At 40.2% G+C, this 25114-nt stretch overlaps 1 protein-coding gene across 1 annotated transcript in view; it reads right to left on the bottom strand.

Moving 5' to 3' along the window:
- FTO (FTO alpha-ketoglutarate dependent dioxygenase) overlaps positions 1 to 25114 on the bottom strand; it is a 371459-nt gene that overhangs the window by 244297 nt on the left and 102048 nt on the right. Inside the window, exon 3 of the mRNA XM_068528237.1 lies at positions 15215 to 15842. Within this exon, the coding sequence (XP_068384338.1) occupies positions 15215 to 15842 (628 nt within the window). The remainder of the gene's footprint in view (positions 1 to 15214; positions 15843 to 25114) is intronic.

A 25114-nucleotide genomic window follows, 5' to 3' on the forward strand; every position in this document is an offset into this window, starting at 1 on the left:
ACATGCAGAACAATACTCCTTTGTGATGTTGGGCAGAGGCAGCTCCAAGTCAGCCACGTGATCAGAAGGGTGGAGAACTAATACATTTACAACCATTCTGTACCCATACAACCATTCTCATTTTCACTTTCAGTACAATATTCAATAAGTTACATGAGATATTCAACACTCTATTACAATATACTTTGTGTTTGATGATTTTGCTCAGCTGTAGGCTAATGTAAGTGTTCTGAGCAGGTTTAAGGCAGGCTAGGCTAAGCTATGATGTTCGGTAGGTTAGGTGTATTAAATGCAGCTGTGACTTATGATATTTTCAACTTACAATGGGCTTATTGGGAGATAACCCCATTGTAAGTCATGGAAGATCTATATAAGAAACCAGAATCCAAATCCAGCAGCATATTAAAAGGATAACTTTCCATGACCAAGTACTTATTCCATGAGTACAAGGATAGCTCAATATGCAAAAGTCTATACTTAAAATTCATCATATTCATAGATGAAAACAAACAAACAACAGATATATGAGTCACCAGAATTACACAAAAGTACGTGACAAAATATATCCTTTCGTGGTCAAAACCTCAATAAGATAGCAATGGGTGGCTAGTTCCTTAACCTGATACAATACAGATCTATCTCAATCCCAAAGCCAGCATATTTTAATAGGGAAACATTAGAAACAGTTCCAAAGTTAAGACAATGCCCTTTATCACAACAATGACTCACTTAAACAAATGTAAAGACACATTATGTTCTTGGGAAATAAGACGAAACATCATGGAAATGCCGGTTCTCCCTAAATCATCTATAAATTTGACACAAACACAACAAAAATACCAACAGGATTGATTTTTTAGGTGAGTGGGGCAGGTCACTAGACAAGCTGATTCTATAATTCACATAGAAATATAAACAAGCAAGCACAGACATGGAATTTTTTTTTTAACTATACAAAGAACTCCTACACATCAATAAGATAAAGATCAATTATCACATAGAAAAATGGGCAAAAGTTATAAAGACAGAACACATAAAATGAAATGAGTTTGTAAACATATAAAAAGATGTTCAAACTTATTTATGTAAGAGAAATACAAAGCCATAATAGATATTTTTCACCTATCAGATCACAAAAAAATCAAGCACTTTGATAAAATATGGTATTAGTAAGAGTGCAGCAAAATGGCACATTCATATTCTCTGTAGAAGACTATTTGGCAATTCCTATCAAAATTACAAATACATAAACCCTCTGAACTTAAAAGAATTCCACAATTCCACTTTTAGGAATGTATATTAAAATTCCTACTTGCAGAGGTCGCAAATTGAGTGAGGATATTTACTGTAATACTGTTTATAAGAGCAAAAGATCAGAATAACCCAAATATCCATCAATAAGTTTCTGGTTTAATAAATTATGAAATGTCCAAGTAATAAATACTATATAGCCACTAAAAGTAATATGAGTATGCCCTGATAGAGAACTATCTGATATATTTTTAAGGGAAAGAAAGGAATAGGCTATAATTTGTGTAAAAAATACAAACACACACATGTAAGTATACGTACACATAATATTTCTGGAAGGAAAGTCAAGACTGACTTTTCTGGGCAGAGAACTACATGGCTGGGATAAGGAGTGGGAGAGACGTAAAGGAAGTGGAAGGCACACACTATGGTTCACCTACACTAATAGTCCTGCACTTACATAAAAACTTGTAAAAGTTCACCTAAGAAATATTTACTGAGCAGTTACTGTATATAAGGCACTGACCTGGGCACTTGGGGTATATCAGTAAATGAAACAAAGACCTAGGCCCAGGGGAGCTTTCCTTCCAGGGGAGTTGTAAATGTTCATCACTGATAACGAAAAAAGGGAACATTTTAAATTCCATTAGACTTTAATCCACTAGACTCTGGTCTTCAAGGGCAGGGTCCATTTTTCTGTTTCATCCACATTTAGAGCCCCAGTGACTGGCATATAAAAAGCATCCAATGAACATCTGTACTAAATTGCCTGCTTAAAAACAAAATGTTCTTTCAGTTCACACCATTCCCGGTCCTTACTATGCTAGATGGCAGGAAAAGAAAATGTTAATTATGGGGGGGGGGGGGAAACAAATGCAAATTAAATCAAATAACGTAATAAAGCGTGGCACTGCTAAATTAGGACAGTTCTCAATATTAAAGAAATCTAGAGAAGAGACAGGTTCAATGAGGATTAGAATGGGTAGAGCAGAATTCTTGGAGAAGATCAAACTTGAAAGACAAGTACGGTTTAGACTCACAGAGGGCAGAGTACAAAAGATGTAAAGTTTTATGCCATCAAAATGGACAATAAAGCATGTTTTACTTCGGCTGCATCATGTGCATGCCACATACACAATCCAAAAGTATGTGCTCCCAGATGGCACATATTCACATACAGAGCCCCTAAATTCTGAACATCTTACTCTCCAGTAACTGTGCACCAGGGTCAGAGGCAGTAAGAGAAAGGAAAAAGAAACTCCCCTTTATAACTATTTGTTCCCATTACTTTGCACAGGTATGGTGAAAAAAAATTAGACCAGAAATCCAAGTTCATGGTCTCTTCAAAGAAGGAATGCTACCAGAACCTTTATGGACACATGCAACTGTGGAGATCTTCAATTCTCTAAGTTTGAATCTAAAATCTGGGACTTCCCTGGTGGCACAGTAGTTAAGAATCTGCCTGCCAATGCAGGGGACACGGATTCAAGCTCTGGTCCGGGAAGATCCCACATGCCGTGCAGCAACTAAACCTGTGCACCACAACTACTGAGCCCGCGCATCTAGAGCCTGTGCTCCACAAGAGAAGCCACCACAATGAGAAGCCTGCGCACCACAATGAAGACCCAATGCAGCCAAAAATAAATAAATAAAATAAATAAATTTATTCAATAAAATAAAATAAAATCTGATACTGCCATAGAACAGAATCTTACCTTTTGTCATATGCGTTATTTCTGATACATATTTTCTCAAATACTCTTTAGTTAAGAGCAATTTTTAGCTAGATTTCTTTAAAGTCATAGAATTAAAAAGTCCAAAGCCATTTTCTAGGTTAATCCCAAAAACATTTTAAAGAGAGTCCTCTGGAACAGGAGTGACAAATACCTTATATATCAGAGGACACAACGAATTCACTGGTTGTGGCTTTTCTGAGGCCTGGTGTAGAATCACTCTGAAATTTTCTCTAGGCTCAGCAGGAAAGAGTGGGATGACTGATTACTGATGTCTGTCACAGGCACTTGAAGGGAGCTAGCAGCATCAGAACTAGATATTTGCTGTCCATGTCTGATGACATTTTCCAGGAAGTTCCTGTACATACTATATAGTTATACGTAATACACAGTTACACCTGAAAATACCAGAATTTGCAAAACTAGATCCTATGGACCAGAAAAGAGCTCACGAAGATATATAGCTTGACCTTCACTATATTTTCTGAACAAATCTAGAGTTAGTTGCCCACTGATACAAGTGCTTTGTGTAAAAATACCAGTTTCCAGCTACTCTTGAATTATAAGCTCAAATATCACTGGGGCAGTCACAAGTGGCTGTAGGTAAGAAGTAGCTGCCCATCTTAGACAAGGCACTAGTGGCAGTCCCCAGTCAGCCACCTGACTCCTTTGCAGTACCTGCCTAGCCCCTACAGGCATTCAAGTCCAAGAACCTTGCTCTAGCCTACAGGCAAATCAGGCCTATCCCCTGCTTTTATAAAGTTTAACAGGAACAGAGTCAGGACCATTCATTTGCATACTGTCCACAGCTGCTTTCACACATAACAACAAGGTTGAGCAGCTAAGACACAGACCATAAGGCCCATAAAGCTGAAAATCTTTACTATCTGGTCCTTTACACAGAAAACATTTGCCAACTGCTGCTCTAGAGTCTTGATATCTGTGATTTGATAGAGATGCCTACACCACATATTAGTGAGGAAGCCGAGGCTAAATAAAGTAATAATGATGCAATGTGACTAACACGTACTAATGTTGAAACCAAGCGGGGCCGTATGGGGCTCCCAGGCATGGAGGCCTTTTTGTCCCCCATTTCTTATAGGCAAGACTCCAGCCTCCATGACCTTCTCTGAGTTCCAAAGGGCAGATGCAAACAGTTGCAAATCAAGGGAGGAGTAGCCGGGAAACCACCTGAGGCAAGACTAAAGGGACCAGAGAAGCTCATCAAGATTAGGAGACCACTGGAGACCCTGCACACACCCTAATCTCGTCAGCACCCCCACCCTTTTGAAACTGCAGAAGAAAGAAGAATGCAAGACTGTTACTGCCTTGATCCTTATTGCATACCCCTGACCACGAGCCCCGACTATAAGACCTCTCCCTATTCCCCAAGGAGGGGGCACACTTCTTGAGGAGCTAGCCTGCTGTGTTCCCCGCTTTGCCTGGCAAAGAATAAGCCACCCTTTCTTTCCCCTCCAAAACTGTCTCCGTATCTCATTTCGGCATTGGTGTACAGGGAGCCAAGACTTTGGCAGCAATGTCATGTGACTAATACCAGCATACAACATAATAAAGCAATTTAATGCTAAATTATTTGATAAGATCAATTTAGCAAAAGAATATTGATATGAGAACTCAATATTTATTATATGTGTGATACCCCAAGGCTTGCAGGCTGCTTCATTCTAGAGGGTCCTAACGATAACAGATGTAGCAAGTAGCCCAAGAAAAAAGAATAGAGACATTTTAAGACGACTTTTCATATGTCCCTCTCTGGTCAAATCAACGACAACTTAACTTTAAAAACAAATGATTTTTAAACTACAAAGACAATGATTTTCAGGTAGTTTTTTTTTTTTTTTAATTTTACACTTTATTTATTTATTTATTTTTGGCTGTGTTGGGGCTTCATTTCTGTGCAGGGGCTTTCTCTAGTTGCGGCGAGCGGGGGCCACTCTTCATCGCGGTGCGCGAGCCTCTCACCGTCGCGGCCTCTCCTGTTGCGGAGCACAGGCTCCAGACGCGCAGGCTCAGTAGTTGTGGCTCACGGGCCCAGTTGCTCCGCGGCATGTGGGATCTTCCCAGACCAGGGCTCGAACCCGTGTCCCCTGCATTGGCAGGCAGATTCTCAACCACTGCGCCACCAGGGAAGCCCTTCAGGTAGTTTTAATGCCACCAAGTATGGACGTTCTAAAAAGGGATCATCTTTATAGGCTAACAGACTGGTTGACTACTTTCCCCTCTAAATCTCATCCTCACACTCTTCTCAATATGGCACCAATAAAGTCTTGAACAACAAACAGAGACAGTAATTGCAATCAGTGTTGCCTGATGTCTCCCATAAATCCAGCACCTTTGCAATGTGCTCATTAAAATAATGTTTTGTTGAAAGTTTGTTTCCTCCGTCAGCTGGCTAGGGAGGAGGGCAGCTGTACGTCTGATAAATTTTTTCTTGCATAAATACAGTGCTGCTCACTTTCTCAATAAAATCAACTTGTAATTACCTATAGCAACTGCAACTGATTACTGTTCCCCTATGTTATTTTGGAAACAAGCAGAGGCAATTGGCTCCTACTTGCCTTTGAACTTCAGTAACATTGAAACGATTTTAAGTATCTCAATGTGTTTGGTGCATTCCCAGCTCCCACTAACCAAACTACTAAAGAAGTGAAAGATGTGACAAAATACAAAAGAAGACTAAGTTTAAACGTGGAGTTTAAAATGTCCAAAACTGCCCCCGCCAAGTTAACCAGTTTGATTTATTTATACTAACTAGTTTTTGAGAAAAAATTAATTCCATTTAATAAAAGATAAATGCCATCAAATATTTTGTTTTCCATTCACAAAGCTGTATGCAAACAGTGTCGCATAGAAAACAAAGATAGAAGCCTGAGCACGAAAGAAGAGATGACATTTCTAATCAAGTAAAATATATCACTTGAAATTTTCTACCACATTTAACAGCATATACCATTAATAATGTATACCAATAATTTCCCTGATATGTAAATATATATTCATCATCACCACACATTAAAAAATAGTCCTATTTCCTATTCCCTATTCCCTTAGCCAAGTGCTAAAATTCTAAGACTCTGGACCTGGCAACTATTTTCTGTTTCCTTAACCCTATACCTAGAGGGGCTTAAATAGCAGGTCCCTTCCTATCCATGTCACAGATATTGCGGCAGGAGAAACCCAGAAGTTGCAGAGGGTCAGCTGGTGTTCCGAGCCTAAGGATGCTTTCTCTGTCCAGCACTGATCCATGACATTCCAGCGCCTGGGACAAGAAATCATTTTTAAAAATGGAGACAGAGGGGCTTCCCTGGTAGCGCAGTGGTTGAGAATCTGCCTGCTAATGCAGGGGACACGGGTTCGAGCCCTGGTCTGGGAGGATCCCACATGCCGCGGAGCAACTAGGCCCGTGAGCCACAATTGCTGAGCCTGCGTGTCTGGAGCCTGTGCTCCGCAACAAGAGAGGCCACGATAATGAGAGGCCCGCACACCGCGATGAAGAGTGGCCCCCACTTGCCGCAACTAGAGAAAGCCCTCACACAGAAACGAAGACCCAACACAGCCAAAAATAAATAAATAAATAAATAAAAATTAAAAAAAAAAATGGAGACAGAAAGTGAATGGGGAAGGTATGAGGTTGAGGTTGGGAAGACACATTCTAGAAGGGAAATGGTATGGTGGGTGTTTAGGAACATAACTGATTCTGAGTTGTAACAGTATTACATGAAGGACATGGATTTGCAAGTGAAGAGGCTGGAGAGGTGGCGAGAGGCCAGGACATGGCGGGTTTTGTGAATCATGGTAAGCAAGCTAGACTTATACTGAGGGCAGTGGCAGACACTGATAATGACTTTTTCATAGGGTCAGATCTATTTTTCAGAATGATCCCCCGGGAAGGTAGATGCTTCTGTGCGCAGACTTTGGATAATTGTCCTGGAGAGGTTTCCAAAGTCATGGCAAATGGCCTAAGCCAGAGAACATTTGGGAAACACTCCTGAAGGATTCTATCCCTTAGAAAGAAGGGTGGGTCAGGAAGAAGCCTTCCTGAAAGAGCTCTACCATTTAAAAACGCTTTCCTTCATTGGCTGTGAGGAACAAGCAGTCAAGCTGACTGCTAACACAGAGCATATTACTCAGCCACGGAGGAATGAATGGTCTGAAGAAATGGAGAATTCAGAAGTTGGAAGAAAAAAAAAAAAACAAAAAAAAACCCCTAATCAGTCTCAGCTCAGAATCTATAACAAGAAGCTGCTCTAACATGTCTCGAAACAAGCAATCAGGACAAACATAGTCCCCTGACACAGATAAATTATAAAATTAATTATAAGTTTTCTAGGATTTCAGGAGAAATATTGAAAACTCTTTACTGAAAAATCTGAAGCCTTTCAACATGATGTCTGTCTCTGTCAGCTTTCAGATAAAGCATTTGAAAAAAAAGTTTTTTTAAGATATAAATATTCACATACATAGGAGAACCTCATTATATCATGTTTCATGGACTTGGGGGAATAAAGGGAAAGTGAGAAAAGGAGAGAAAAACTGCTCTGGGGGCTCTTGGCTAAAGCTTTAAGACCACGACATTATTTGAAATAAAATATGAAATGAGGAGAGGAAGCAGAAAGACTTCTCAAATAATACATTCCCCGAACCAAAGCTTTGAACAATAGAGGTTGCAATTCTGTGGGCAACCTCAGGAAAGTACAGAGAGAGTCATGGAGCCTTAGAGGAAACCCTGATGTTGTAAACAGCATAGAAGACCAGAATCAAACTGGATTAATCAAAAAAGAATAATGGTTTGTTAACCCAGCTTCAGGCAAAGCTTTATCCAGGGTTCAAAATACATGTCCAAGACCCAGTTTCTCTCCTTCCCAAAGCTCCTGAAAAAGAGAGTGGCCACAAAAGCTGGAGGTGGTCATTTGGGGACCACGAGAAGTTTGTTTCCCTCAAGAAAAGAAAGCTACAGCTCAAAAAGAGCCAAAATATGAAGGGGAAGAAGTCTGAAACTGACCACACATTACTATCAAAATAAGGTCCACTTGAAGCCAGTGAGACTTAGTATTAAATAAAAGAATTCCTTATCTTTTTAAATTAAGCTTGTTTAGGTCAAGTATCTGCTATCTGCAATCAAAAGAATCCTAATACTAAACAGAGGTCATAGTTGCAGAAATCAGAAGAGTTATTGGACAGTGGCCACAATGTAGTTGAACAGCACAAACTACTCAAGAACAAAAGATACCTACGGATTTTGGGCAAAAAAATACTTACTGATTTTGCATTCTACGCACAAACAAAGAAGGATCAAGACACAAACCATGCCTTCAAAGAGCTTACAATTCTAATTCAAATATGTGTAAAACTAATGCATGGCTTTAGAAGTCAAGACAATGGTTACTGTTGGGGAAAAGAATATGCTGGAAGGGAGCATTTCTGGGGTACTAATGTTTTCTTTATTGATCTGGGAGCTAGTGACACATATATGTTCGGTCTGTGACAATTCACCAAGCTACATGTTTATGTTTGTAATATTTCAATAATTTAAAAAAGAAAAACCTCAATAGACCAGTTGGAAGATAAAGTTAAGAAAACCTCTGAGAGTATATTAGAAAAATACAAAAAGATTAAAAATAAGAGAATAAGTAAGAAAATTAGAGGAAACAGTCCAGAAGGTTCGAGAACCAAACCATATGGATTCTAGAGAGAAGAGAAAACTGGAGAGAAAGAAACCATTAATACAGTGATTCAAGAAAATATCTCACATTGAAGGACATGAGTTTCCAGATGGAAAGGACCTACCAAATGCCAGTATAATGGATGAAAAAAATATCACTGCAAACTTATAAAACATTAGGAAAAAAATCCAACCAAAAAAGTCACATAAAGGATAAACAAAAAAATCAGAGCTCTCAACATGAACACTGGAAGATAAAAGACACTGGTACAATGCCCTCAAAATTCTGAAGGAAAATTATTTCCTGTCAAGATTTCCATACCTAAAGTATCTACACGTGTTAATGTAGAATAAAGATAATTTAAGACATTCAAGGTCTCAAAAATTTACCTTCTAAGCACCCTTTCTCAAGAAACCATTAGAGGATATGCTCCACCAAAATAAAGAAACAAATCAGGAAAGAGCCGGACATGGGATGCAGGAATCTGAAAACTCCAACAGAGGAGACTGGATTATGATGAAGGGATAACACCAGAAGGAACACCTGGGCTGGTCTTTTCTGATGAGCCACCACAAACTTCACATCCAACTTCTAAAATTGTACACTTTTGGGCTTCCCTGGTGGTGCAGTGGTTGAGAATCTGCCTGCCAATGAAGGGGATGCGGGTTCGAGCCCTGGTCTGGGAAGATCCCACATGCCGCGGAGCAACTGGGCCCGTGAGCCACAATTACTGAGCCTGCGCGTCTGGAGCCTGTGCTCGGCAACGAGAGAGGCCGTGACAGTGAGAGGCCCGCGCACCACGATGAAGAGCGGCCCCCGCTCGCCGCAACTAGAGAAAGCCCTTGCACAGAAACGAAGACCCAACACAGCCAAAAATAATTAATTAATTAATTAATTAAAAAATGCACCTGCGGGGGAAAAAAAAGTTTTAAAATTGTAGACTTTAAATATTTGCAGTTTATCATATGTAAATTATACCCCAATAAAGTTATGGAGAGAGGGAAAAAAAGTTCAGGCATTCTTATTGGCCTAGCCTTCTCTTGACAATTAGGAGATGTCACTGCTAGGCTTCTTTTCTCACGGGCACTGGACACTGCCACTCTTTTCTGGTGAAAAGATATGGGACTCGATATAACCATCTCTCATCTCCTCTGCCTCTTCTAACCTGGCCCACCATCTCTAGTCTGGATTACCCAATGGCCTCTTGCAGCTCCCCTGCTTCTACTGCTGCCTCCTTTCTGCTCCAAACTGCAACAGTTCTCCATCTCACTCCAAGTATAAGCCCAGTATTTGTATTACAGTAGCCTCTCCTTATCTGCGGTTTCACTTTCTGTGGTTTCAGTTACCCGCAGTCAACTGCAGTCTGAAAATATTAAATGGAAAGTTACAGAAATAAACAATTCATAAGTTTTTTAAGTTGCGCGCCGTTCTGAGCGGCATGATGAAATCGTGCACCATCTGGCTCTGTCCTGCCTGGAAAGTCACTCACCCCTTTGTCCCGTGTAGCCTGCTTAGCAGCCCTCTAGTTGTCAGATCAACTGTCACAGTATCAAAGTGCCTGCATTCCAGTAACCCTTATTTTACTTAGCAATGGCCCCGAAGCATAAGAGTAGCGATGCTGGCAATTCCAACATGCCAAAGAGAAGCTGTAAAGTTCTTCCTTTACGTGAAAAGGTGAAAGTTCTCGACTTAGTATGGAAAGAAAAAGAACTGTACGCTGAGGTTGCTAACATCTTTGGTAAGAACAAATCTTCTATCTGTGAAATTGTGAAGAAGGAAAAAGAAATTCGCACTAGTTTTGTTGTTGCACCACAAACTGCAAAAGTTACGGCAACAGTGCGTGATAAATGTTTAGTTCAGACAGGCAAGGTATTAAATTTGTACAATACGAAATTTTGAGACAGAGACCACAGTCACAGAATTTTTATTACAGTATATTGTTATAACTGTTCTATTTTATTATTAGTTACTGTTGTTAATCCCTTACTGTGCCTAATTTATAAATTCAACTTCATCATGAGTATGTATGCATAGGAGAAAACATAGTCTACATGGGGTTCAGTACTATCCGCGGTTTCAGGCATCCACTGGGGGTCTTGGAACGCATCCCCCGTGGATAAGGGGGGACTACTGTACAATATTAGAAGGCCCTATCTTTCGCCACGTCCCGCCCCTAGTCTTGCCTATCTGTCTTCACTTCCGTTACTTTTCTTTTTCTCTGCCTCTATTCTATTCACACTTGTTGCTTCTGAAACATCCCAAAGTCATGTTCCATCTCTGAGCCTTCAATATTCACTCACTCACTCCTTCCAGTCTTTGCTCCAATGTTACCCAACTAAATGAAGCTTGACTTTCCCATTTAACACTGTAAACCTGCGCCTCACCCTTGTTATACAAGCTTACTTGTTTCTTTCCTGTCTCGCTTTGCTAAAACATAAGCTCCATGAGGGCAGGGATTTTTGTTCATTGCTGCATGCTCAGCATCTAGAAGAGTGCTTGGCAAACAGTAGATGCTTACTGTTAATTGAATAAATATCAATAATTGCACGGGGGTAAAAAAATGCGACCTATCAAACAAGTTTTACTGAGCAGTGTAAGTGACTTCAAAAATAACAAAGATAAGGCATGAGACACTGAAACAAACAAGATCAAATGAGCTTTGGGACCATAGACAGGGCTGCTGGGAAACTAATAAAAACATTAAGAAGCATTTTTTTTTACTTATGAGTGCTCTAAAACTTCTAGTTGCAATTACACTCTAGCTTTTCATGGTCTCAAAGGCTGCTAAGAAATATAAAGCTACTCATTTCGAAATAGAGTTAAGAATTATGGAAACAAATTTCCATCCTTCAGTGGATTCAACTTTTCCGGAGTCAGAGACATAAATGGGAATCCTAGAGTTTCAAGAAAATTATTGCAAAGTCCCTGCTTTCTAGCCTACTACATACTCAACAGGAGTCATGGGCCTCTTCTTCCTTTTCCTCCTTTGTCCTTCATGGGGAACCTGGGAAATTATACCAAGAATCTGCAATAGTTGGCACTAGTTAAAATTCTTAAGAACCGTGTTTTTTTTCTATGAAGACCGTATCACAGAAAATATTTCCTTCCAAACAAACAAAAATAGTAACCAATAGTAACTGTTTCGGTGATCCTTTTGAAGGGGTTCGAATCAAAGAACAAGATGTAGGACTATATTAAACCATGGGTTGTTAATATCTTCCCTGCAAGATTTGTTTTTTTATATCTAGGAGGAACAAGCAATTGCCAGCAAAGCTAGAATAGGAAAATCAAATCCTCTGCCTATTTACACATGGTTCCCTAAAGCCATTCCTGATTAAAAACTGTACTATTTCAATCCTCCTACTGGAGATAGCCATTAACTAGCACTGCTTGGGAAGTCAATGAATTTAGTATATAATTAATGATACATGTATCCTATACCAATTACTTCTCAATGACCTCTACTGGCAGAAATAAACCAAGGAGGGATGATTGGCTCATTATAAATCTACATGAAGATTTCACTGGGAAAAGGTATTGAGAGCAAAGTCCTGAAAGATCTTAAGCTTCAACTGAGTTTAACTTCAGCAGGAAGTAATCACTTCTGTTTCTGGATACCCAGTGCATTTTACATGACCCTCTCCTGTGGCTGTAACACTCCCTTTTCACTAAGTAACCATGTGACGTTGGACAAATCACTCCCATTCTCCCTGCCTCAGTGTTTTCATCTGTAAAATGAGAGGCTGAACTAGTTGAGTTCAAAAGTCCCTTCCAGATCTGACAATTCATCATTTCATAATTATAACCACCAGAGCACACCTTACTTCACCTATCCTCTCAAGGCAAGAGGGCACTTGATTCACCTTTGGGGTTTCCATACTGTCTAGAACAGCTACCTGAACCTCCCTTAGCAACTGTTCAACCAACATGTTCAAGGATGCAGAAAACAGTACAGCTGTCTGAAATTTCCATTCTCTTTGCCCCCTTTAGGCCCTTCCCAACCCCCATCATGATTTTAACTGAAATGGTACCCTTCGAGCTCACCCTTACCATACCTCTGGCAGGATTCTAAAGAGGCCAGAGAATTAAACACAGCACTTGTCACCTGGAAGAAATGCACCCAGCAAAACGTTTCAAGGCACATGCTTTTTAAACCATCTGACCCAACATGACACACACAGCCAGAGACCTAGAGAGGTTCCCTTTCCTAGTCTAATGCATCCCGGTCATCTGAGAGGAGGAACAGAAAGCTACAGCAGATGTTGTGGGGAGAGGGCAGTGAGGTGGCGGGGAGAAGGGAGGGCATGAGGACCTGCAAACAAGAGCAAGTAGAACATTCCTGTAACCTTTCCAGAGGTAGACATTTTAAAAACCAAACTCCCACAGGTAACTATACCGCAGGGGTAGGAAATACCTGCTCATAAGGCATTTAGCCTTAGCTGTTAGGACTCTGAAACCAGAATGTCTGCATTCAAATCCTAGTTATACTAATTCATAGCTGTATAACCGTGGAAAAGTTCATCATCCTTCTGGGTCTCAGTTTCCTCATCTGTAAAATGAGGATAACAGTAGTACTTCATTCATAGGGTTGTTGTAAAAATAAAATGGGTTAATACATGTAAAATGCTTCTACCAGTGCCTGGCACATAGTAGGTGCTCAATAAATGAAAGCTCCCAGTATTGCTATTATTATGGGATAGAGTTCTGGGAACCTCGGGGGTTAAGAAAACGAAGGAATTACCCTGCTCCTACAGATTCAAATTCTGCAGTTCCCTCACCTAGGTGATAACCGCAAGGATAAAGCTTTATGTATTTATGTATATTTGTATACTTTATCAATCTTAACTACTCCCGACCACAGAAACTATTCATTAAAAATTTTCATTCCTTTCTGCAAGATATTCCAGGTTTCAAAAATTATTTGATCACCCACGCTCTGGAAGTACAATAGGACTATTAAACAGAAGGGCTGAAAGTCTGTGGGAGCACAAAGACATCTTTGTAGCTGTTTGAGCTATCACATACCACCACCTCGGTTTCAGAGAGTTGCCTCCTTAAAAAAGAAACTAACAAACTCCATTGTTCGTTCACATCAGAGTTCTTGGATGTGATAGTTCTTAAATCCCTGGCAAGGCCTTATTAAAGATCAGAGGATCACGGTTCTTTCCATTAGGACAGCATCAAATCCCCTTCAAGCAATTTTCTTGGGTCAGCATCATTATTTGAGATGCCGGGGAAACTGGTGAAATTTCTAACCGCTAAACTAGTTCCTTGTTTCCGGCCGAAGACATAGGTAAAGTTAGAAAACATTTTTGAGACTGGGAAATGGTAAGATATTTAGAGAGAGCCAGGAGAGTTTTTGAGACTGGGAAATGGTAAGATATTTAGAGAGAGCCAGGAGAGTTTCTTATTTAAAATCCCTTTTCCAAAATAGTCGTTTTAGTAAATAAGAGTCAAATAACAACAAAATCCAATTAAAAACTAGCTTTCAGAAAACAGTGACCCTTAAAAGTTCCAGTTGATTCCCTGATGGGATATCTATTGGGTTGGCCAAAAAGTTCGTTCGAGTCTTTCCACAAGATGTTACAGAAAAACCCAAACGAACTTTTTGGCCAACCCAACAGAACTCTGCTTTTCCAAGCACCTTTTAATAAACAGGTAGAGATTAAACAGGCAAAAGAGCCAATATTACCTCTTGTACTCCTTTGCCAAATGATCAGGCAGAGAAGGTCAGCAATGGTCACTCTGTCTCTGATATGCTCACCTACCTTTTTTATAACCCTATTCTGAAAAGCAATGGGGACCTTAAACACACACAACCTGAGCAAGCAAAGAAGGAAAATTTGGGCAGACCATAAAAAAGGTAGCCTGTGATCTCTGTTCCAAGGGCACCAGATTTCAGAAACTGCAAGAACGAGTTGGCCACAGCAACCCTCTCAGGTCTAAAACTGCAGAACTGAGGTGGGGCTGGAGAGTTTCCTGAAAATAGAGGCCTGTCGGCTTATAAAACCCACCTCAGCTGCTTCTGGAGAGTAAGGGCAGTAGTGAAAACTGTAGGAAGCCAAGAACAAGTCTACATTTGACAAATCACTCCCTTCAAGACAGTGATGTCGACCGTAATAAAATATTTTGGCAAGGCTGGAAATGTACACCTGTGGGAATCTGGAAGGATTTGACAGATTTTTGTTTTCCCGGCCCTTTAGCAGCAAGTTAATTATAGCAACTGTACGATCCATCCTGAGCTTTAGAGAAAGGCAGTTGGCTGCGTGAAACCAAGATGCTGCTCTCCTGGGCTTGGGAAAGACAATGACAGTAGTGCTTATGCATGAAAATATGCTATCTGAGCACAGTATAACGATGAGCCAGACAGCACAGCTGGATGAGAAAGAGGCATATTCTGTAGATATATGGGCGTGGCAAACCTTAGAAGGACACTCAACACCTATGTACACAAACACACACACACACGACCACATATATCTCCAGAGCCTGCGCAACTCTGGCCATGTTACGTTCGGGGCTGCTTCTTCACAGAGCAGACTGTACCTTCACAGCTATAACTGTACACTGCCACCGCTGACCTGTCCACCAGATTTTCATCGTGATGCCAGCTCACGGCCATCTTCCCCATGCCAAAATACGGTTCCTCTTTCAGGTATGGCATTTTCGCGGGATCCATGAAATTCAACAAAGTTACGTTGTAGGCTGCTCGGTTCTTCATGTCTATCTCATCTTGTCCGTCAAAGGATGACCCCATGCCAACCCTGGGGAAATCCGGACCTATACACACTGGCACGGCATCGATATTGGCTTTCTCCTTAGCAGCAAGTTCTTCCAAAGCCTGGATGGTCTCTACCTGCAGGTAGTCGTTGAGCTTGAGGAAGGTTTGACAGGCGGCAGCTACTTCGGCCTCGTGGTACTTTGTGTCAGAGCCTTTCACTGGCCAGGGCACCGTAAAGAGCCTGGTGTTCAGGTACTTGTAGGTGCAGCCAGGGTTACCAATGAGGATGCGAGAGACTGGAGTGAGCAAATCTTTGCCTTGGATCCTCACCAGGTCCCGAAATAAGCAGCCATGCTTGTGCAGCGTGAGAAAGGCTTCTTGAACCTCTTTATGGAGCTCCTCGGGGACGCTGGCGGCTTCTCGGAGAATTAGTTTAGGATATTTCAGCTGCCACTAAAACAAAAGTGAAGCAAAATATGCATTTATGGATAGCTATAATTTTACTAATTCCGAAAGTATGTGTTTCTTTGTAAGCTTTAGGAGAAAAAAGGACTGTCGGGGGGTATTTCTAAACAGGATTCATACCTCTCTAGCCTAAAATAGAAAACTAAATAAAACAAATGTCATCAACCTTCCAGCCAGGAGTTTTCAGTCCAAGCTCGAACAATTGCAAACAATTATAAACAAAATGATAATAATTTGGTCTTTGGTCTCCCCAGCTCCCGCTATGACCACTTCTCCCCAACCTCAACCTGTCTTCCAGCCTTTGGTCCTCCAAAAAAACACAACATTATTCATTAACTGCTTGATACCTATTTTTTAAGTGCTTACTGAGTGCTGTGTACTCTTCGAAATGATTTATACACACTAACTCATTTACTTCTTACAACTTTATGTGGCGGTACTATTATTATCTCTAGTTCACAGATGAGAATACTGAAGCAGAGAGACATTCTAAAAACTTGCCCAAAGTCACACATAGCTGAGAAATAGGAGAACTGGAATTTGAAGCCCTGGGGCCCCAGAGTCGAGCTCCAGAGCATGAGTTCTTAACCACAAGATTGCATGGCCTCTCAGTAAATGACGAACTGGTTTCTGCTTCAACGCTTCCACTGAAAGAGAAATCACTTCACTTTGCGAGTTAGACACTGAGTCCCATGAACACAACAGCCGTGATAATTTTGTTCCCAGCTATAATACTAGTGCCCAGAATGTACTTCGTAAATGCTGGATGGATGAATGAATGAATGAATGAGGTATTCCACTGCAATTTAGAAAGTTGTAATAATTCTACTGGTGTCACTGGAGGAGAGTACTATAAGATAATGCCCTCCTCTAATACAGAAATACAGGGATTTACTGATGCAGTTTAGGACTTCATTGACTTTTCAGGTACCACTTCTGGCTCTAACATGTGAATTGGCATCAAGCCAGAGTTCCCTGATTCTACACAGTGAAACTGAGTTTTTTTAAAACCAAGGCACAGGATTTCACATTTACCCCTATAAAGTGTAATCTGACTGGTACCTTTTTAGTATTGTGCTGCCTACCATTTTTGACACTTTTCTTCTATATCTTCATTCAGTAATCGTTCATATGATAAACAGGGCAAGACCATTATTCTCCCATACATTTTTTTTTCATTCAACTATGTCTATAGAGCACCTACCAAACACTAGACAGAGATAAGGTTCCTGTCCTCACAGAGCTTTCTACCAAATCAGGTAAATAAAGAAAAGTAATCCCAAGTTGTGTTAAGTACTGGGACAGAAACAAACCAGTGGGAAATCTGTCATTAGAGTAGGAAACTCTCACTTGGAGCTGGCGTTTAGGCTGAGCTCTTCAGGAAAAGAAGGCACCAGCCACATGATGAACTAGAGAAAGACCTTCCAATAAAAGGGACCAAAAAATACAAAGGCACTGAGGATGGAGACCAGCCTATTCTAGAGACAAAAAGAAGACCAGTTTTACCAGAGCAAAAGAACCAAAGGCAGAGTGACATGCAATCAGGATGAAGAAGAAGGCAGAGCTGGATCACACAGAGCCTGGGAGGTCAAAGTAAGGAATCTGGATTTGACCCCAGATTCAGTGCAATGGAGGACTTCAAAGGGCAAAGAGCAATTTGATTTACATTTTATAAAAATCACTCAGTTAAAATATTGGGCATGGATTGGAAAGAGGCAAATGTCAAAGTGGAAAATTCTATCAGCTGCTATTACAACCATCCAGGAGAAAAGTGATGATGGTCTGAAATAGAAACAGAAATAAACAGACAGCTAAAATACGTATTTTATAGGCAGAGCAAATAGACACATTATGAATTAGATGTGAGGGATGATGAAGGGAAAGAAATTACGGATGACTTCCAGATTTCTGGACTTAATAACTGAATAAGCAATTTACTATTTTTTTAATTAACTTATTTTATTTACTATTTTTTATTTTTGGTTGCACTGGGTCTTTCTTGCTGTGCACGGGCTTTCTCTAGTTGTGGCAAGCGGGGGCTACTCTTTGTTGCGGTGCGAGGGCTTCTCATTGTGGTGGCTCCTCTTGTTGTGCAGCACGGGCTCTAGGAGCACGGGCTTCAGCAGTTGTGGCACTCAGGCTCAATAGTTGTGGCGCACGGGCTTAGTTGGTCCATGGCATGTGGGATCTTCCTGGACCAGGGCTTGAACCCGTGTCCCCTGCATTGGCAGGTGGGTTCTTAACCACTGTGTCACCAGGGAAGCCCTACTATTTTTTAAAATAAGAAAGACTGGGGCAAAACAAAACAGGGAGAAGAATAGGAAGGAATGAGGAGCTCCATTTTGAAGCTGTAGCCATTAAGATGGCAATGAAATCTTCAGATGGAGATGAGGAGGCAACTGGATAGATTCATCTGGAGCCCAGAGGAGACAGTGGGGCTAGGGAAATCAAGGTGGGAGCTGTCAGCACAGCACACAGTTGATATTTAAGACCTGGGAATGGCTGAGATCTCCTAGGGGAACAGCACAAGCACAGAAGCGAACCCAAAGCCATTTTCTGAGTCACAGAGGAAGGCTCAACAGAGGAAACCTTTGAGGTAGAAAACCAGGAGAGTGTATTATCGCAGAAGCCAATGGAGAGGAGCACCTCAAGAAAGATGGAGGAGTCAACTATGTCAGCTGCCCCTGAGAAGCCAAGTGAGATGGGGACAGAAATTATCCACTAGATTGGGCAGCACGGAAATCACTGATGACAATGACAAGGACAACTTCAGCTGAGTGAGGGGGATGAGAGTTGGATGGTAGTCAGCTGATGATGGAACGAAAGAGGAGGCGGTGGAGATGGCATTTATATGTCTGTTGGCATGGTTTTGCTATGAAAGGGAAGAGAAAAATGGAGCTGTTGATGCAAGGGAACGCTAGACCAAGGGACGATCTTTAACAATGGAAGACAGAAGGGTACTCTAGGGTTTGCCAGCATACTCATGGGAATGATATCAGAAGAAGAGGTTGATGGTACAGAAGAGACGGTGATTAACTACAGGAGCGAAGTCCTTGACTGTCTTGAGCAGGGGGATAACTATTTGAGGCTGGAAATTCAGGGAAGGTTTCTTTGGGAAAGTGACCAAGAGGATGCGAAGGACCTGCCAGGTATGGAGTTGCGGGGGAAAGCCTGCCTTGAAGATGAATTACTGAACTGCTGGGCCCTTGAGGCCGATAGGAAAAGAAGCAGATGTGGTCAGAGGTGAGAGGGACATGAGTTATCAGTGAAAAAAATTTTTTTTGAATACTTTCCCATGTCATTATTATTGTTTTATTTTTAGAGTGTTGTTTTTAATGTTAAGGTATTTACATGTGATACTCATATGGTTATGTGAATTTCCCAGGTCCTTAGAGTTATAATTCCCCTGTATTAAATATATCTTCGCTAGTCTCCAGGCCCAGTCTGTACTGAACAATAGCAGCAAGAGTGTATGTATATGTGTCTGTATTATTTCCAGGCTTCTTCCTCTCTCAGTCCCAGAGGGAGTGTGTTTCAAAACCAAGTTCTTGGGAATTATCTTACTTTTCTTTAATATTTCATACTAAGGATTATTTAAAGAACACTGGAATTGTTAAGAAAGTACGGAGAAATTTCCTTTTAATCACTGCTGCTAGTTAGATGTGCCTTCAAGTATACTGAGGCCTCAGGGACCTGCTCCGAGAATCGCCAGTTTAGCGACAAAATTAGAGTTACTGCTCATGGCTCCAGAATGCTCTGTCTCTTGCTACTAGATTACATTGCACTCTTCATGAGTTGTGTAAACAGAAAGTATATTTCTGTCTCTGTTGTTCTACTGGGATGAAAGAGGTATAGAAACCAGAAATCCTAAATGGATCCCTGGTGGTCTCAGTGACAGTTGATAGTGGTGCCACCTAACTCTGCTTTTTGTCACTTTATGATCACACACCTCACACAGGCACTCTGAGAAGCAGGGCAGTCCTACTATGCTTTCCTAGTAAAGTCATTTTCCCACATTCAGACTTGACTAATTCATTTCTCTTCTTTGTACTTCCTCAAACTTACTGCATCCTTTCTACTATTTCTTGCATTCTGGATCAGGCAGAATAGGCTAGACAATGCTGTAGTAGCAACCCTCAAATCTCAGTGGCTTCACCCAACAATATTTCTTGTTCACTTCACATATTATTTGTGGGTTGGCAGAGAGTCACTACCCATTAAAGTAGTAACGCAGGGGTCCAAGCAGCCACCAGATGGTTACAATGCAAACGGAAAAAGAGTGTGCTGGAGGGCCTGGCAATGGCAATGAAACACTCCAGGCTAGAAGTGACGGCTATCATTTCTCACTGGACAGAAACAGTCACGTGTTTCATCCAATATGAGAGGGCCCAGAACTGTAATTCTACTTTGGGACCCAAAAGCTGGGTGACAGGGGAGGAATTGAGAACCATTTGGCAAACAGCCCTAATGATCGGCACACATTCTTAGCTAGTGATTCGTTTTATATTTTCACTTAAGTGTCCCTCCTTCACCCCTGCGAGACCCCCTGAAACTCAGTCATCTACCTATTATCAAATTTACAATCTTATCTGAACTTAAATCTGCTTTCTCCTTCCAGCCTATTCCAGTATAGGAAGGATCTTTTCTCCCGTCCAAATGTTTTTGATCATATACTCCCGCCAGTAACAAATTTTGAGCATATACAGTAGTGCCCAAATCTTTAGCAATTGGCTCTCTGGGGGAAAAAAAAAAATCAGCCTTGATTTTTAGTGTTTCCTGATTTCTTTGATGTAAATATATAGATTTATATCAACAGAAAAAATCACATAAATTGAGAAGGCTCTCAATTAAATACAGAAAAAAAAAAACTTAACTGCACCAGGTCAGAAAAAACACAAATTAATATTATATTTGTATTATATTACATTTAGTTTAGTTTTACCTATCAAGTTTGCAAAAAACAAAATTTTATCATGTTAATACACATTGTTGCTGAGAACAAAATCAAATACTCTGATAGTCTGCAATTAGGAAGGCAAATTATTACAACCTTGCTTAAGGCCAATTGGACAAGATCTATCAGAACCTAAACATGTTCATATCTTTTCATCTAGTTATTCTACTTCCAAGAATTTGTCATAGGGAAATAATTAGAGAAATGTACCAAGACTATAAGGATATTCACCATACTGTTATCTATAATAATTAAAAACTGAAAACCACCAAAATGCCCAAAGAGAGGAAAATGGTACATTCATGTGATGAAATACTAACATAACATATTTTAGAGGAATTTTTATATGTTTTATGAAAAACGTTAAGTAACAAAATACTGCTATACAAGAAATCAGTAACAAGATACTTAGACAATAGGGTCGTAGTTTCATAAAAAGAAAAAACAAAGTATATATGTAAATACTCATAGAAAAGAAGATTTGGAAAAAAAATACTGCCAAAAGTTTCTGGTGGTTATCTCTGGGTAATGCACTTGGGTGTAATTTTAGTTTTCTTCTTTAGACATCTGTATAATTTTCAAATTTTCCAAAATAAATGTAGAATACTTTTTAAATCAGAAAAGATGTTACATTAGAAAATTCTTAATTTCACGACATCTCTCGTATGTGCCAAGATATTCTTTCTGATGACTCTAAATTTTAAAAAAATTTCAAGATAACTTCTGCTACTGTCTAAATGTGACTTGGAATGTTGCTCAATGCTCTAGGAAATTTTGATTTTACCACAGGGAACACCAATAACAATAACTGGATAATTTTGTCATAATATCCAAAAAATGCAAGAGAGAAAATCCCCAAGCCTAAATGCCCTTTATTGTATATAAAGTTATTAGATTAGTGCCTGGCACATAAAAGTGCCATGTGGTATTTGTTAAATTTTTCTTTAAAGACAACAACAGGTAACTCTGGAAAAGAAATGAACATTAAATAATATCAGTTCACCCTGTCAAACAAATAAGTTCACTTTCCATTTTGGACAGGTACAGGTAGAACATCAGATATCACATGATAATTTGGAACAGCTGTTGGTACATTTTCAAATATGTTAGAATTTTTTTTTGTTTAATCCCATTAAAGTTTTTCCAGGGAGTATACAGTCATTTAATTATATTAGTAGTTGTCTGGTCACATAATGTATTTCTTGAGCTCTACAAAAGATTCTATGACATAAATGACGATTATATAGTTTAGTAAGTATTTGGAAAGGTATATTTTTTAATTGAAGTAGAGCTGATTTACAATGTTGTGTTAGTTTCAGGTACACAGCAAAGTGAATTCACTTATACATATATATGTATATATTCTTTTTCAGATTATTTTCCATTATAGGTTATTACAAGATATTGAATATAGTTCCCTGTGTTATATAGTAGGTCCTTGCTGTTTATCTCTTTTATATATAGTGGTGTGTATCTGTTAATCCCAAACTCCTAATTTATCCCTCCCCCACCCACTTCCCACTTTGGTAACCATAAGTTTGTTTTCTATGTCTGTGAGTCTATTTCTGTTTTGTAAATTGGAATGGTATTTTAGATATAAATTGCCAACATGCCAAGTCTTTATCAATGGCTAAAAGATAAAGAATGTTAGCTTCTCTGGAGAATAAGCTTTATTTTCTACCTAGTTTAAACCATTATATAAAAATTCTACCTCCTCCTCTCGTATCAAGGGATGGTTCTGAAACAATTTCATCATATGGAGAAGCCAGACATGGCATTAAATGAATAAGATACCAGTTTACAGGAGACTCACCTAAATGAAGCCCAATGGAACTCAACCTTTCAGAGTGAAATAAAATTTAAAATCTTCAAGTGACCCAAGAAATGCACTTTATGTAAGTGCTAGGATACTCTGATTTCATGGGAGTATATTTCTAATCTGGCTGTTAACAGATTTTGCTGGTTAACATACTTTATATTTTGCACTCTATAGAAATTCGCACTATATCAGTCATCATATTTTCTATATAATTTTCATTGTAAATTGCTTATGACTTGGCAGCCATCCCAAGACAAATAGGCTAGACACTTATTTGGCCTAGTCCCCAGCTGCAAGATGCTGAGCTGCCTCCCAAAAGAACCAGGCACTCTTCCCAAGTCACAGCCCAGGCCTTGCTACAACTCTCACAAGGAGTCTCGTGATCACGTGTCATGTGCTACAAAGTGACACAAAATGTGTGGTCACTCGTTCATTCAGTAGTTCATTTTTTGTTTATGGAAAATTTATGGAATATCCATTTGTACCAAACACTGTATAAGTGCCGTAAGTATAATGATGAAAACAAGTTAGGTCCTGTTCCATAGCATCTCATAGTTTAACAGTAGAAACAGAAATAGGGACCAAGAGTTAGAGATTTAAGACTTCTCACAACAGAAGTATGAACATACTACTATGGGAGCAGGGAATAAATTATTAGGAAGGGAGTCTGGATAATTCCCATTTATTGAATACATATTTATCGAGCACATATTATTTGCAAAGCACAAGGTGCTGGGAATACAGAGAAAGCAAAACTTCTGTATGCTCTCTGGGAGCTCATATTTATATATATAGTAAAAGTATATAGTATACATAGTTCATTCTATACATAGATATATATATATATATATATATATATATATATATATATATATATATATAGAATTTTACTTATTTATTTAGTATTTACTTATTTGTTTAATGAAATATATTTATTTTATATTTTAGATTGTGTATTGTTGTATTACTGTGTATTGATGTATTTTAGATTGTGATATGTGCTATGGAGAAAAACAAACCCAAGTAAGTAAGATAGGAGTGCCAGGGGTGATTGTCGCTATTTTACACAGGATGGGCAGAGAAGGCCTCTGATGAGGTGACATCTGAGCTGAGAAAGGCAAGAAATGAGCACACAAGCCCTGCAGATACCTGGGGGGAAGAGAGTTCCAGGCTGAGGGAACATTAAGTGCAAAGGCCTTGGGGCAAGAGTGTGCTTGGTTGATTCCAGGAAGAACAAGAATGCCAGAGTGGGAAGAGGAGGAGGTGGGGAGAAGCAGGAAATGAGAGAAGAGAAGCAGTCAGGAGCCAGATCTTGCCCTGCTTTGTAAGTGACTGTCAGGGCCTAGGCTTTTACTCTGCAAAGAAGGGAAGCCACTGAAGGGCTTTGAGCAAGTCTAGTGAGCTGATATATGTTTTAAGAAGAACACTACTACTGATGCTATGTTAAAACAGTCTGGAGGTGGGAGCAGGAGAAGAAGTTAGGCATGGCAACCATTTGAGAAAGAGATGGTGGTAGCTTTGGCCACGGTGCACACGGCAGAGGTAGTGAGAAGCGTTCCAATTTTTAATATATTCTGAAAGTTACACAAGTGGGACTTCCTGGTATCATCACAGAAGGGACTGTATTTAAACAAAGTCTTTAAGGATGAGTAGATACTCACCAGACAGAAAAGGGGATGTGGGTACTCTAGACCCAGGGGACAACAGGTACAAGGGCATGAAAGGATGACAGGCACAGCAAAGCCAAGGTGCAGTGAGAAACTCTGTATGACAGGAGTTTGAGGCTGGACACTATGTCAGGCAATGGGGTGGAGACTAGACCAGGGAGGTTGTTTGGGGCCATACAGTCAATGGCCTTGTAGGGTATGCAGAGGAGTTTGAACTTGACCTCAGAGGCAAGAGAGACCCAACAAAACTTACAAAGCAAGGAGTGACAAGTCTGCCATATTTATCGGAACACAATTCTGATGGCATTGGGGCGGGCACAAGGAACACCAACTAGGAGACTCTTAAAACTGTGCTTGTGGAAGATGACAGATGAGGACCTGATTTCATACAGTGTCGGTGGGACTGGAAAAGAAGAAACCACTTAGGGCTTAGGGAAGCCATGGAGAGAAGCTGAGGACAGCCAGGGTCCGATCTGAACAACTGGACAACAGGGATGTCAGTAGAGAAGGGAATGAATGGAAGGCAGGATCCCTGTAAAATGTAAGTCATATCCTGTCGCACTTGTGCTCCAAACCCTGTCACGTCTTCTCCTCTCACTCAGTCACAGCCAGTGTCCTCACTGTAGACGGCAAGCTCCTGTAGAGTTGGGCCACTGCTCTCCGATCTCATCTCCTTCTACTCTCCCCAGCTCTCTCACTTCCCTCCAGATGTGTCAGCCTCAGCTGCTTGCCCTCAAACATATCTTAGAGGCTTTGCTGTTCCCTCTGTCCAGAACATTCTTCCCGCAAGTATCTACATGGCTTGCTCCCACACCTCCAT

This window comes from Eschrichtius robustus, chromosome 19, assembly GCF_028021215.1.
Source record: "Eschrichtius robustus isolate mEscRob2 chromosome 19, mEscRob2.pri, whole genome shotgun sequence".
Lineage (NCBI taxonomy): Eukaryota > Metazoa > Chordata > Mammalia > Artiodactyla > Eschrichtiidae > Eschrichtius > Eschrichtius robustus.